The sequence below is a fragment of the Mobula hypostoma genome, chromosome 19 (assembly GCF_963921235.1).
Source record: "Mobula hypostoma chromosome 19, sMobHyp1.1, whole genome shotgun sequence".
Classification (NCBI taxonomy): Eukaryota; Metazoa; Chordata; class Chondrichthyes; order Myliobatiformes; family Myliobatidae; genus Mobula; species Mobula hypostoma.
This window is the reverse complement of record NC_086115.1, coordinates 63180475-63196610: the sequence shown is the minus strand read 5'-3', so window position 1 is coordinate 63196610 and position 16136 is coordinate 63180475. Positions and strand designations below refer to the sequence as shown.

General features: G+C 43.9%; 1 protein-coding gene across 1 annotated transcript in view; it reads right to left on the bottom strand.

Annotated features, from left to right (window-relative positions):
* Positions 1-15819, bottom strand: part of kcnk18 (potassium channel, subfamily K, member 18) — a 58630-nt gene extending 42811 nt beyond the window's left edge. Inside the window, exons 1-2 of the mRNA XM_063071120.1 lie at positions 15567-15819; positions 15043-15186 (exon numbers count right to left, since the gene is read on the bottom strand). Coding sequence (XP_062927190.1) covers positions 15043-15186; positions 15567-15819 — 397 coding nt within the window. The remainder of the gene's footprint in view (positions 1-15042; positions 15187-15566) is intronic.
* Positions 15820-16136: the final 317 nt, after the last annotated feature.

Sequence of the window (16136 nt, the reverse complement as noted above, 5' to 3'; positions counted from 1 at the left end):
CCGGTGCAGGTAAATGGGAGAATGTGGACCCAGTGCAGGTAAATGGGAGAATGTGGATCCAATACAGGTAAACTGGAGAATGTGGACCCAATACAGGTAAATGGGAGAATGTGGACCCGGTGCAGGTAAATGGGAGAATGTGGACCCAGTGCAGGCAAATGGGAGAATGTGGATCCAATACAGGTAAACGGGAGAATTTGGACCCAATACAGGCAAATGGGAGAATGTGGACCCAATACAGATAAATGGGAGAATGTGGACCCAATACAGGTAAACGGGAGAATGTGGACCCAATACAGGTAAACGGGAGAATGTGGACCCAATACAGGTAAATGGGAAAATGTGGACTCAGTGCAGGTAAATGGGAGAATGTGGACCCAGTGCAGGTAAATGGGAGAATGTGGACTCAGTGCAGGTAAATGGGAGAATGTGGATCCAATACAGGTAAATGGGAGAATGTGGACCCAGTGCAGGTAAGTGGGAGAATTTGGACCCAGTGCAGGTAAATGGGAGAATGTGGACACAATATAGGTAAATGGGAGAATTTGGTCTTCATACAGGTAAATGGGAGATTGTGGACCCAGTGTAGGTTAATTGTATAAGTATAGATGGCAGCAATGTGAGCTGTAAGGTCGTTTCTGTGATGTCGTCTGTTGGTTGGAGAGAACCATGGATTTTGCATCCTAGCTATCTACGTGATACACAAGCCAGGGCACTACAACATGGAGAGTGAGCTGCTGCCCATGTAGCAGGCTCCCCCTTTACATGCAACTGATTTTTCCAATGGAACAACAGTGATTAACATAGGTTGGCACCAGCTGTATCACCAAATCTGCCAGGCAGCATTGAACTGAACATAGGACTCCAGCTCTGGATTTTTCCTTGGGGTTCACTCCTGAAGCCTTCCCCATGAGTGAATATAGCCACAAGACAGCAGAAGTTTGAAATCACAGTTCAGAGAGGCGGGACTGCGCAGGCGTGTGACGTCGGGCAGTGAAGTGCGGAAGATTTAAAAGGAACAGAGCCTCATACAGCGGGCAGCGTAGTTTGCGGGTGGCGGAGTGAGCCAGGAGCAGAGTGAAGGCTTAAGGGCTTCGGCTCACCGGGCTTAGGCGGAAACAGGCGAGGTGAGGAAGGTTTGGTATTCATTTTCTGTTATTTGAGGAGAGAGGCAGTATGAGTGTGAGGGCAGTTTGTTGTTCTCGGTGCAGGATGTGGGAGGCCCTGGAGTCTCCAAGCCTCCCGAACGTCCACATCTGCGCCAAGTGCATCGAGATGCAGCTCCTAAGGGACCGCATTACGGAACTGGAGCTGCAGCTCGATGACCTTCGTCTGGTTAGGGAAAGTGAGGAGTTGATAGAGAGGAGTTACAGGCAGGTGGTCACACTGGGGCTACAGGAGGCAGACAAGTGGGTCACGGTTAGGAGGGGGAAGGGGAAGAGTCAGGTAATAGAGAGTACCCCGGTGGCTGTGCCTCTTGACAATAAGTACTCCTGTTTGACTACTGTTGGGTGGGGACAGCTTACCTGAGGGAAGCGACAGTGGCCGTGCCTCCGGCACAGAGTCCGTCCCTGTAGCTCAGAAGGGTAGGGAAAGGAAGAGGAGGGCAGTTGCGATAGGGGACTCGATAGTGAGGGGGTCAGATAGGCGATTCTGTGGACGCAGTCCAGAGACCCGGATGGTAGTTTGCCTCCCTGGTGCCAGGGTCCGGGATATTTCTGATCGTGTCCAAGATATCCTGAAATGGGAGGGTGAGGAGCCAGAGGTCGTGGTACATATAGGTACCAATGACATAGGTAGGAAAAGGGAAGAGGTTCTGAAAGGAGAATATAGGGACCTAGGAAGGGAGTTGAGAAAATGGACTGCAAAGGTAGTAATCTCGGGATTACTGCCTGTGCCACGCGACAGTGAGAGTAGGAATGCGATGAGGTGGAGGATAAATGCGTGGCTGAAGGATTGGAGCAGGGGGCAGGGATTCAAGTTTTTGGATCATTGGGACCTCTTTTGGCGCAGGCGTGACCTGTACAAAAAGGACGGGTTACACTTGAATCCTAGGGGGACCAATATCCTGGCAGGGAGATTAGCGAGGGCTACTGAGGTGACTTTAAACTAGAATGGTTGAGGGGTGGGAATCAAATTAAAGAGACTAGGAGAGAGGAAGTTAGTTCACAACAGGGGGATGGGAACCAGTGCAGCGAGAGAGAGGGGTGTAAAATGAGGGTAGAAGCAAAAAGTAGTAAGGTGAAAAGTAAAAGTGGCAGGCTGACAAATCCAGGGCAAGCATCAGAAAGGGCCACTTTTCAACATAATTGTATAAGGGCTAAGAGAGTTGTAAAAGCGCGCCTGAAGGCTTTGTGTGTCAATGCAAGGAGCATTCGTAACAAGGTGGATGAATTAAAAGTGCAGATTGTTATTAATGAATATGATATAGTTGGGATCACAGAGACATGGCTCCAGGGTGACCAAGGATGGGAGCTCAACATTCAGGGATATTCAATATTCAGGAGGGATAGACATGAAAGAAAAGGAGGTGGGGTGGCATTGCTGGTTAGAGAGGAGATTAACGCAATAGAAATGAAGGACATAAGCCGGGAAGATGTGGAATCGATATGGGTAGAACTGCATAACACTAAGGGGCAGAAATCGCTGGTGGGAGTTGTGTACAAGCCACCTAACAGTAGTAGTGAGGTTGGGGATGGTATTAAACAGGAAATTAGAAATGTGTGCAATAAAGGAACAGCGGTTATAATGGGTGACTTCAATCTACATGTAGATTGGGTGAACCAAATTGGTAAGGGTGCTGAGGAAGAGGGTTTCTTGGAATGTATGCGGGATGGTTTTTTGAACCAACATGTCAAGGAACTAACTAGAGAGCAAGCTATTCTAGACTGGGTATTGAGCAATGAGGAAGGGTTAATTAGCAATCTTGTCGTGAGAGGCCCCTTGGGTAAGAGTGACCATAATATGGTAGAATTCTTCATTAAGATGGAGAGTGACATAGTTAATTCAGAAACAAAGGTTCTGAACTTAAAGAGGGGTAACTTTGAAGGTATGAGGCATGAATTAGCTAAGATAGACTGGCGAATGACACTTAAAGGGTTGACGGTGGATATGCAATGGCAAGCATTAAAAGGTTGCATGGATGAACTACAACAATTGTTCATCCCAGTTTGGCAAAAGAATAAATCAAGGAAGGTAGTGCACCTGTGGCTGACAAGGGAAATTAGGGATAGTATCAATTCCAAAGAAGAAGCATACAAATTAGCCAGAAAAAGTGGCTCACCTGAGGACTGGGAGAAATTCAGAGTTCAGCAGAGGAGGACAAAGGGCTTAATTAGGAAGGGGAAAAAAGATTATGAGAGAAAACTGGCAGGGAACATAATAACCTACTGTAAAAGCTTTTATAGATATGTGAAAAGAAAAAGATTGGTTAAGACAAATGTAGGTCCCCTACAGACAGAAACAGGTGAATTGATTATGGGGAGCAAGGACATGGCAGACCAATTGAATAATTACTTTGGTTCTGTCTTCACTAAGGAGGACATAAATAATCTCCCGGAAATAGTAGGGGACAGAGGGTCCAGTGAGATGGAGGAACTGAGGGAAATACATGTTAGTAGGGAAGTGGTGTTAGGTAAATTGAAGGGATTAAAGGCAGATAAATCCCCAGGGCCAGATGCTCTGCATCCCAGAGTGCTTAAGGAAGTAGCCCAAGAAATAGTGGATGCATTAGTGATAATTTTTCAAAACTCTTTAAATTCTGGACTAGTTCCTGAGGATTGGAGGGTGGCTAATGTAACCCCACTTTTTAAAAAAGGAGGGAGAGAGAAACCAGGGAATTATAGACTGGTTAGCCTAATATCGGTGGTGGGGAAACTGCTGGAGTCAGTTATCAAAGATGTGATAACAGCACATTTGGAAAGCGGTGAAGTCATCGGACAAAGTCAGCATGGATTTGTGAAAGGAAAATCATGTCTGACGAATCTCATAGAATTTTTTGAGGATGTAACTAGTAGAGTGGATAGGGGAGAACCAGTGAATGTGGTATATTTGGATTTTCAAAAGGCTTTTGACAAGGTCCCACACAGGAGATTAATGTGCTAACTTAAAGCACACGGTATTGGGGGTAAGGTATTGATATGGATAGAGAATTGGTTGGCAGACAGGAAGCAAAGAGTGGGAATAAACGGGACCTTTTCAGAATGGCAGGCGGTGACTAGTGGGGTACCGCAAGGCTCAGTGCTGGGACCTCAGTTGTTTACAATATATATTAATAACTTAGATGAGGGAATTAAATGCAGCATCTCCAAGTTTGCGGATGACACGAAGCTGGGCGGCAGTGTTGGCTGTGACGAGGATGCTAAGAGGATGCAGGGTGACTTGGATAGGTTGGGTGAGTGGGCAAATTCATGGCAGATGCAATTTAATGTGGATAAATGTGAAGTTATCCACTTTGGTGGCAAAAACAGGAAAACAGATTATTATCTGAATGGTGGCCGATTAGGAAAAGGGGAGGTGCAACGAGACCTGGGTGTCATTATACACCAGTCATTGCAAGTGGGCATGCAGGTACAGCAGGCGGTGAAAAAGGCGAATGGTATGCTGGCATTTATAGCAAGAGGATTCGAGTACAGGAGCAGGGAGGTACTACTGCAGTTGTACAAGGCCTTGGTGAGACCACACCTGGAGTATTGTGTGCAGTTTTAGTCCCCTAATCTGAGGAAAGACATCCTTGCCATAGAGGGAGTACAAAGAAGGTTCACCAGATTGATTCCTGGGATGGCAGGACTTTCATATGATGAAAGACTGGATGAACTAGGCTTATACTCGTTGGAATTTAGAAGATTGAGGGGGGATCTGATTGAAACGTATAAAATCCTAAAGGGATTGGACAGGCTAGATGCAGGAAGATTGTTCCCGATGTTGGGGGGGTCCAGAACGAGGGGTCACGGTTTGAGGATAAAGGGGAAGCCTTTTAGGACTGAGATTAGGAAAAACTTCTTCACACAGAGAGTGGTGAATCTGTGGAATTCTCTGCCACAGGAAACAGTTGAGGCCAGTTCATTGGCTATATTTAAGAGTGAGTTAGATATGGCCCTTGTGGCTAAAGGGATCAGGGGGTATGGAGGGAAGGCTGGTACAGGGTTCTGAGTTGGATGATCAGCCATGATCATACTGAATGGCGGTGCAGGCTCGAAGGGCCGAATGGCCTACTCCTGCACCTATTTTCTATGTTTCTATGTTTCTATGTTTTCCTTCCCCTGGATGAGCTGCCAACCATCACTGACAAGCCCATCTGCACAGTTCTATAACTCTAACATCAGATCTTTAAAGACACAACAACATGGCAGAGTTCCTTTAGCCTACTGAGCCTGTTTTATGAACTCATTTACCTTATATCCGATTTTAACTTTGGTCAAAATATCTCCGTTCCATATTTAAAATTTAGCATCAACTTGAATTTGTGGAAGAGAGAAGCGAGATAACGTGAGAATCTAAAAATAACTGAGAAACAGAAACATGAAGACACACTTAATGGGATGATGAGATGATTGGATAAGAGGTAACGTTCATTCAGGGACACCTAATTGGTAAAAGCATAAAAACAAGAAGTAATCAGAAACTGAAAGATACCATGGAACATGCACTACGAAGTGAGATGCGGTTGTGATATAAGATGTAATTGCCACATGCAATCTAGCATCAGGGTGAATGAAAAGTTATTATGAGAGGAAATATATTAGATTAGATTAGATTCAACTTTATTGTCATTGTGCTGAGTACAGATACAAAGCCAATGAAATGCAGTTAGCATCTGACCAGAAATGCAAAGAATAGTGTTATTTACAAAATAACTGCGAATAAAAAGTAAGTGCTACAGCACACAAATATAAAAGTACTGAGACAGTACAATATGGGTGCAATACTGCTTAGCACTGTGATGTGAGGTTCAGCAGGGTCACAACCTCGGGGAAGAAGCTCTTCCTGTGCCTGCTGGTGCGGGAGTGGAGGCTCCCGTAGCGCCTACCGGATGGGAGGAGAGTAAAAAGTCCATGGTTAGGGTGAGATGCATCCTTGATAATGCTTTTTGCCCTGCCCAGGCAGTGTTTATGGTAGATGTACTCAACGGTGGGCAATTGGATGCCAATAATCTGCTGGGCAGTTTTACCACAGGCTGGAGTGCTTGGTGAGTATGATCTCAATGGTACAGTGGTAAAAGCCGTCAGTATCCTGGGACAGAGGTGAGCTTTCTTCATGCTCCTCAGGAAATAAAGGCGCTGTTGCACCTTTTTGATCAGGATGGAGGAGTTCAGGAACCAGATGAGATCCTCGGAAATGTGGACACCAAGGAATTTGAATATATAAGACAGAAATAAGTGTCAGAAATATGCTCAAAATAGAAAGCAAATGGGGTCTTCAGCAAGTTAATTACATTTATCCCTGTCCTTAAATGATCAAATGAAAGTCAATATTGTGGTTACCATTCCCAATCAATAATCTTTTTCTCAATTTACAGTTTGTATGTAGAAGTCTGAATATATTTAACTAAAGAAAACAGATACACCGCTCCCAAATTCAAAAAGAGTATCGGTCCCACCAAACAAGAGGTGAAATGTATAAATAGTTGTGGTGTATTTCTGACTGCTTAGAGGATCAGGGATATTCAGATTGAACTTGCTTTGTAAGGAACAGACTGAATGGTCAATTTAGGGCGCCACAGTAGTGTAGCGGTTAGCATGACGGTATTACACCTTGGGGTGTTGAAGTTCAGAGTTCAATTCTGACATCACCTGTAAGAAAGATTATACATTCTTCACATGTGCATGTGTGTTTGCTTCGGGTACTCCGGTTTCCTCCCAAAGTCCAAGGGTGTACCAGTTTGCAGGTTAATTGATCATTGTCAATTGTCCCGTGATTAGGCTGGGGTTAAATCAGGGGTTGCTGGCAGCGCAGCTTGAAAGGCCCAGATGGCCTATTTTGCACTGTATCTTTAAACAAATAGATAATCACTCTTGTGCTACTCACACTCAATGTCATTGTCCGGTCCGTGAAGTCCATATTCCGGTTCACGGTCCAGTCCATCGACCCTTGCTCCGGGTTTTCCTGTCTACCCTGTTTCTGTTCTTGTTGAGCTCTAATTGAGTCAGCTGATGCTCATTGGGGCTGGCTGCATAAATACCTTCAGAGACCAGGGCGTGGATGCTGGATTGTTCTTGTCCTTACTCCTTGTATCCCTTCCTCTGCCTTCTGTTTCCTCGCCTGAAGCCCTGCCTTGTCTTGTCGGTAACTCTCATCTCGCCTGAAGTTCTCGCCTCGCCTTGCTTTGCCAAAAGACTTGCCTTGTCTTGCCAGTAACTCTCGTCTCACCTTGCATTGCCTGAAGCCTTGCCTTGTCTTGCTGGTAACTCTTGCCTCATCTTGCCTGCAGTCTTGACTTGGAGCCACCCTGTACCTAGCTCCCTTCCTGTCCCTTGCCTCCATCGGGTAAGCCAGGCCATCTTGCCCTTACCTGCGGTTGGTTCTGTCCCATCCTGTCCCATGCCTCCGTCGGGTGGTGATCCGTGCCCTGCCCAGGAGTACCGCGCCCTGCCCAGGTGAACCGCGTCCTGCCCAGGAGGAGCCTGCCTAGCCTCAAGCCTGAAGACTCCAGCCTCCTGCCCAGCCTCCTGCCTAGCCTCAAGCCTGAAGACTCCAGCCTCCTGCCTCCTGCCAAGCCTCGTCCTTGCCTAGTTCTGGGGTCCGAGCCAGGGGCAAGACCCAGGTACTGGGTCCTTGTCCAGTCACTGGCTCGGAGTCCAAGCCCGGGCTCCTAGCTCTCTTGTCCAGTCCTGTTCCAGGTTCCCAGTTTTTGTGTCCATGTCCTTGCCCTCAGCCTGTATCCTAGTCCTGTCCCTAGTACTTCAGTGTCTGTGTCTTGCACCTGGGTCCATTCCTAGCCACCTCCCTCTGACACTCAAAGCATAAGGCTGAGCAGCAGCTGTTATCAAAGCTGTGATTTTGGGAACATACATTGCATTTCATAGATTCCACATGCTATAGATTAAACAGCCTCCCAATTCTAAATTGCTCCATAATTCATTTTAATTACTATAAAATGTCCATGAAACGCTGAGGACTGAATAGCATTAGAAAGGAGTCTAAATCTTTGTGAAGTGGTCACAGGTGGTGATTGAGAACACAAATATTCCTTATGAATTACCGCAAGTAATTTAATATTTATTAATCTAGTTAAAAAAATCATTGCCCAAACTATTTAAAGGTTCATTGCAGAAGAAAAGTTCCTTGATCAAATTAATGCTTTTAAAATAACCAAGAGATATTTTTCAAACAAAGTGTCTGTATCTGAAATTATTCAAGCCCATAGTCTATGTGTCACTCATATTTTTGTTTTTAAGAATATTTAACTATATATTTTTAAAAACAAAAATATGAGTGACACACAGACAATGGGCTTGAATAACTTCAGATACAGACTCTTTGTTTGAAAGGTATCTCCTTGTTACTTTAAGAGCACTAGTTTCCCTGAAAATATGGTCAAAAGGGATTCTAAGACAATTATGTTTATGCTAATAATCTACAAATGCATTTTCAAGGTCACAATTTCTCAAACATTCTGAAACAAATAAAGTTCCCCATCCCTCTGAATGGTACCATGGTAGCATAGTTGTTAGTGTGACACTATTACAGCTTGAGGCACCAGAGTTCAGAGTTCAATTCCAGCATCCTCTGTAAGAAGTCCACGTCCTCCCAGTGAAATGTGTGGATTTCCCCCGGGTGCTCTGGTTTCTTCCCATTGTCCAAAGACATACTGGTTGGTAGGTTAATTAGTCATTACATTTTCTCCTGTGATTAGGCTGGGGTTAAAATTGGGGTTGTCAGGGGTTGCTGGGCAGTAAGGCTGAAATAGCCAGAAGAACTTACTTCACGAAATGTCTCTCAATAAACATAATTTCTTAATATGTAATTTAAACCTGTTCAATCAAACTTACTGAAACAATTTAATAATTTGATAATGGCAATAAACTTACAAATCAGTACATATATATGTGTATATTTCCCCTGGGTACAGATGGAGGCCACTCTGTTCCTCAAGTCTATGCTAGTTCTCAGAGCAATCCCATCAGCCCATTTCACTGTTATTTTCTCTCTCTCACATTAACTCTTCACAGACCTTACACATTAACCGGTGATTGAGAGTGGCTGGTTGGCATACTAACATGAACTTGGGGAACTGCAGCAGTCGGGGAAGTCCACGCCGTTGCAGAGAGAACATGCAAACACCACACAGACATCTCCTCAGAACATAGAACAGATTCAGAACTGAATCCCTTTCACAGTAGTTGTGGGATATATTTATCTTTGTATGTCTGAACCAGCCCTCTAAATTTATTCTCCAATAAATAAAATGTAAATTTTAAATTAAAAAAATAAATAAAAACATAAAGAGCTTCCTGCTTAATGCAATCATCACTTTAGAACATTAATATGTGCTTCAGTTTAATCAAGTAACACTGTTCATCTTTGACTGCAGGTGTACAGTGTTGCCTTTAAGCACCAGCTGCCTGTTTTATTCATCGTTACAGACAGGCAATTTTATTTATCCCAATGGAATCAACTTCTGCGTTGGGACTGGAAGAGGCATTTCTCCTTCTGTAGTGCTGGGGTATATAGAGTGCCAGAGAAGGGTAGCGACTCTGGTGAAGGAGCTTGTCGTGTCCATTCTGGGGCAGCTCACTCACCTTTGGTCCCCACCAGACACTCAGCTCTCACCTGTGGCTCCAAGTAGCCATTTGCATGTGACAGCAGCCACACCCTAGTACAGCGCTTTGACAGGTGGGATAAACCAGGTGCGGGCAGCTGGTGGGTTTCATACTCAGGTGAGAAAGGGACATGCCTGTCCCAGTCTGTGAAGTCAGCTCCAACAGACTAGGCGGATGAGATCTCCAGTCACAAACAAGGTGAGATCTCCACTGAGATCCAATGGCTAGGAAGGCAGTACTGTAGCACTCCGTGGAGAGCAAAAGACAGGACATGGCACAGAAGACATCATAGTCATCCACTGCAACCAAGGAAGACCCCAGTTTGTGATGCTTGTTTGTACCACTAGACCTGGACTTCTGAGGTCGAGAGAGTGGAACTGTCCCATTGTAACAGCTTTTCCACTTAAAAATCTCTCCCACACAGATTTCCTGTCACTGTCGGACATGATGGACAATCACTCCACCACCACTTGTAGGAATTAGTAGGGTGTGCAAAGCAAAACCAGACCATACCTTTCAGGTTCCATTTGCAAGCACGCTCATCAAAAAGCAATACCTCTTGAATACAGTGGGTGTTTTTTGACAACTATTGTCTTACTAATCACAGTACCCAAATGCTCAAATGCTGCATTATCTTCCTCACAGTGTTCTATTATAAACCATCCCAATTCCATCAGTCAATTATCCCTGATTAGTCTTAAAGCTCTGTTAGAGGTGGGGAAACATCAAACTGAACACATGAATATTTTAAATAATTAAATATAATAATGGTGATTTATGAAATTTAAAATGACAAAACGTAACAACTTCACATTCACTAATATTATTTAGGGCAGCTTGAAGTGTCCCTTCACTCAGTATGTACAAGAGTTAATTATGGAAGGGGGCTCCTTTTGGGTGACTAACCACATCACTGGTGGATTTCTGTGATAGTAGAGACCTGAATGAAATGAGACATTTACTCTAAGATGTACGACTACAGAAACAAAAAAAAACAATGACAGGTAATATCACCATGATAGCACAGTAACTGTGTACTCAAATTCATATTAATTCCCTGCTTCAAATATATCATGTAAATTTGCAATTTTCTTATACCCCTCTTGAAATTAGAAATTATACAATGTAATTTCAATTGCTCTTCAGAAATGATTTTCTGCAAAATTATTAAGTTTTATCTTAGGTGTCCATTTCAGCCTACAAAATCAACACAATTATTGCCACTGATTATGGAAGGGCATACACTCAGTGACCACTTTATTAGGTGTCTCCTGCACCTAATAGCGTGTCCACTGAATGTATGCTTATGGTCTTCTGCTGCAGTAATTGTCCATTTCAAGGTTCGACTTGTGTGTTCAGAGATGCTGTTCTGCACACCACTGTTGTAACATGTGGTTTTTCAGTTATTGTCACCTTCCTGTCAGTTCGAAGCAGTTTGGCTATCCTCTTCTGATCCCTCTCAATAACAAGGTGTCTTCACCCACTGAACTGCCGCTCACTAGATTTTTTTTGGTTTTCACACCATTCTCTGTAAACTCTGGAGAATGCTGTGCGTGAAAATCCCAGAAGACGAGCAGTTTCTGAGATACTCAAACCACACTGTCTGGCACCAACAATCGTTCCACAGTCAAAGTCACTTGGATCACATTTCTTCCCCATTCTGATGTCTGGTTTGAACAGCTGAATCTCTTGACCATGTCCGTTGCCATTATGCGTTGAGCTGCTGCCACATATTGGCTGATTAGAATTTGCATTACTGAGCAGGTATACAGGTGTATCTAATGATGTGGCCACTACGTGTACAGGAGTTTCAGGATTTTCACACACCAGTACTGTTCATGCTCCTCTCCATCCATTCACCAGCTGTTCAAAGAGCAATTTCTTGTATCTCTATTTGACCTGAAGGGATCAAAGCAGTGATGCACAAGGACTCCAAACTTCCAAATTGGTGATTTCCTTGTCTCTTCAGGGCATTGTGAAGTCCATTCCTGCTCCCGGGTCTGAGCGAGTACAGGCAATTCATAAACATGATGCCTTTAGCTGGTGGAATATGTGAGCTTTTCCATGGAGTAATGCACTGCAAAGGTATATCCTCATGCAAGGCTTCCAGATCAGTGCTTAGCTCTGCCTGGCTCCTTTGTGCTCTTCCTTCCAAAATCAATTTAAATACGTATTGACTGCTCACACTTTTTATACCTGTAATTTGCCTGTTGGGTGGCGGGATGGAGATATACCTCTACCGAAGGCAGTGTAAGGCAGTCGTTCCCTCCGCTAGCCTACAGGTCATTCTTATACAAGATGTACCCCTGCTTAAGCACCGCCCCACCTGATCAAGATCACATGATACCATAGGAGCAGGTGGTGGATGGTTGTACGAGCAGCCAGTGCATATCACATGTCCTGCTTATGTGACCACTGACATCAAGCAGACAATCTCTGAAGAGTATTGATAATGGCTGGGGTCACACATCTTGTAAAGACACTGCCCGGAAGAAGGCAATGGCAAACTACTTCTGTAGAAAAATTTGCCAAGAACAATCATGGTCTGACCATGATCACCCACATCATATGATATGGCACATAATAGCAATAAAGACGAATTGCCTGTATATTCATGTATCATGACAGGTAGGCGAAGTACACATATTTAATGCCTGATAAGAGCTGTGTTACAGTGAGCGTCAGACTGAAGGTTTATATAAAATCACACTTTGTTTTTCATTTTTCAATTTAAATAAACACGTTATAACAAGGAATGTGAGGAATGATTCTGGGATGTGTTCCCTTCGATAGATGTTATATTCTAATTCTGAAACCGCTTTGGTAAGGATTTTCTAGTCTTCCTTAAGGCAAGTATTTTTATTAGTAAAATTAACATATGACTTGTCAGGTCCAATAGATAGCTTAACTCCAGTTTTTAACATTCATTCAAATGTACAATAGTTACATAATTCGAGTTAAAACATAATCATCCTTGTCTTGGATGAACTTTGGCCCACTGGTCATGGAAAGCCTCCTAAGGGCCAGTGGAGACTGTGTATTGCTTCTCCAGAAACACCCGGGCATGGACATATCCTGGGAAAAGCGGCAAGCAGTCGGCTTGGACGGAAGCCCCGATAGCCTCCCACCTGGACCAGTGAATGAAGCTGCACAGGAAAAGTTCGCTGTCTGTTCAGTCATTGTGAGTGCTGAATTTATCTTGTTGCAGGATCCATGCACTACAGGAATCACTGGGTAACAGCTGGCATAGGAATTCTGACCGGTAGTTTGCTCCAAAATAGATCTAGTAATATTTATTATAGGTAACTGAACCAACACCAATTAACTTAGCACAGACAAGCGATTTAATGTGGGAACTACTGGGCCACATGGCTCTATGTAACACACACATTAATATGTTATATTTAGCAAATAAAACCTAAGAGTAGATCCATTACTATAGTTTAATTTCATAACTATGGAAATCATTTAATAAAAACAAGCACTTGTACTGAAGCAAGAAAAAAATCAAATAGCAGAGAAACTGGGGAAGTCATGCAGCATCTATGAAGGGTGGTCAGTGTTACAGGAGGCCTGACGTCTGGACTGAGAGGGTAAGGAGGAGATAATCAGCCTAAAGGGGTGAAGGGCAGGGGTGAGGCAGGAGCTAACAAGTGATAGATGATGGGCAGATGGAAGAAGGTGGCAGGGAGAAGAGGAGAGAAGGTGGGAGAGGTGACTGATGGAGATCATGGAGGGCTGCAGACTGATTATGGAATCTGAGAAGAAAGGAAAGTGATGAGTGGAAGCAAATCAGTTGAGATTACTGTCACATGCACAAGCGTATGCATGCACAGCTGCACCAGAACCTGCAGCAGCATTGCAGGCACGTCGCAGCATTCATCAGTGAGGGATGCTGAGCATGTTGGAACAGTGGGAAGAGGAGATCTCATGGAGCTGGACGGATGATAGCTGAAATCAGATGGGAGAGGGGAAAGAAACCAGGTCACAGTAGATTTGGAGGTGCAGGACTGATCAGAAAGAAGGCAGTGAACAAAGTACCCGGGTGGATCAGTAGGGAAGAGAAAGGAAGAGAGGGGGTGTGGGGCTATCTGAATTTGGAGAGCTCAGTGTTCATACCATTAGGTTGTAGACATGCAAGGTGAAAGAACAGCAATGTGGGTACATGCATGTTTTCAGGGCATCAGTGCCCGAGCCTTCTCCCCCTTTACATGGTGTAAGGGACTGTGAGAGTATGCACTGGATCAGAGCTCTGTGTGACTGTATGTACTGTGCTTTGCATCATGTCCCCAGAGGACAGTTGTTTCATTTAGCTGTATACATGTGCATGGTTGAACGACAATAAACTTAAATTTGAGCTCTCATTTCAGAGGTGGGGCTTCCACCAGTGACATCCACCCCTGTTTACCTCCACAGATGCTGCCTGCCCCGCTGACTTCCTCCAGCAGTTTGATGTCTCTGTTGCTCCCGACGCCAGTACCTGAAGTCTCTTGCCTCTCGGCATATACCGCAGATCTGACCACGACAGCTACTGTATAAACTCCCTAACATAATATAAAGCAAGACTAGATACTCAGGTTTTAAACAGCACTGATTAAACATGGGTTGTGCTGAAAGTAAACCCCGATTAGAATGAGTATTAAATATGCTGTTCTATTCGTTTCGCTACTCCAGCTTGAAAGACAGAATATACAGTTTATATTAATGCATTCCCTCCACCTGCCACTTCTACAAAAATCATAGATTGGCTCTTTCTGCTATTTAATTTTGTTTACCTGTTGGAAACTGCACAATCCCTGATCAATAGCAACGCACACAAAATGCTGGAGGAACTCAGCAGGTCAGGCAGCATCCGTGGAGAAGAATAAACCGTCCCGAAGGTGCTGAAGAAGAGTTTCTACCCCAAACGTCGACCGTTCATTCATTCGGAAGTCGCTGCCTGACCTGTTGAGTTCATCCAGCATTTCGTGTGTGTTGCTCTGGGTTTCCGGCAGCTGCAGAATCTCACGTGTTTATGATTTGCAGCTACCAAATGAGTTGTTTCAGGCCTGTGCTGGCTGTTCAAAACTTTCCCCTTCAGTTTGAGATTCGGACCGCGGCGACCCATTCGAAGCCTTGGAGTTGATAAGGTCTAATAAACGAATAACAATACCAAAACCAAAACTGAAAAGAACGTGGAATCACCAGGAAAAAATGGCAGAACTTTATACAGCGGATGGAAGTAATTAAAAACCGCAACAAACGCATTTTAAAACTCATAAAGTAGACACAGGTTCCTTACCCACGGTCGTGAACATGGTGCAGCAGAAAAACAGAGACCCAAGAAAGTGCCATTGCGTTTCGTTTTCCTTAAGGTCGGACCAATGAATTTGAAAATACTTCATTTGCTCTCTAACTCGATTCTTAAATTGGTATTTCGCAGTCTCTACAAATAAAAGTTTATATAACTCTCACACAGACGAAACATTTAGAATAATCATTCAGCTAGATGTTTTAAAAGGATGTAATAAATATCGTATATAATGAATACTTGCAATTTTGTTTTTTTTCGTTCAGCATATAGATTTCATGTTGCGCATTAGTTAAGGAAACATTACCGGTGTAAAATATTGTGAAATTTGTTTCGTGGCAGCAGTACATTTCAATATATAATAATTAAAACTAGAAATTACTGTAACTATATATATATATATATATATATATATATATAGTAATGCAAAAAGAGAGGGGAAATCGAGGAGTGTTAATGGGTTAATTGTCCATTCATAAACTAAAGATTGGCTAATCGAAAATAAATTCGGGTACCGTTGGTATGAGTTTCGTTGGCATGAGTTTCGTTGGCAAGAGTTTCGTTCGCAATTTCCCACAGCCTGTTCAAAAAAGTGTCGTAGCCCTCTGCCGAATCGTTGGTGCCTTCTAGCCGTTCAAATAAGATCGCTCCAAAAACCGCGTACATCAGCAGGAGGAAGACCAGGAACAGATGAGGGAAAACCCTATGCCACACTCCGGAACAGCGTCGGCTGCATTTCTTTGCGGTGTTCTGCTGCTGAGTAGACATCGCATTTACAGAAGGGCGCAGTGACGGCGAATGCGAGGTACAGCAACATCTCTCTCTCTTTTAAACAGATCGCCACCAATGAGCGAGCTCCACTTAAGGATAACCACCGAATGTATGCGCTTCGGCACTCGGCGAATTCCCAAGCGGGAAGCAAATAGCTTTAGTGGCAACATTAACTTTAAATTACTATTGATCTTGCAGCATTAATCAGGAGATGCATTTGAGGCGTGGTGCCCAAGGGAAACTTCCCGACCTCACCTGCCGGTCATTGTTGGGGATGGCAGCATACTTGACATTTTATGTAACTTATTTTTTTA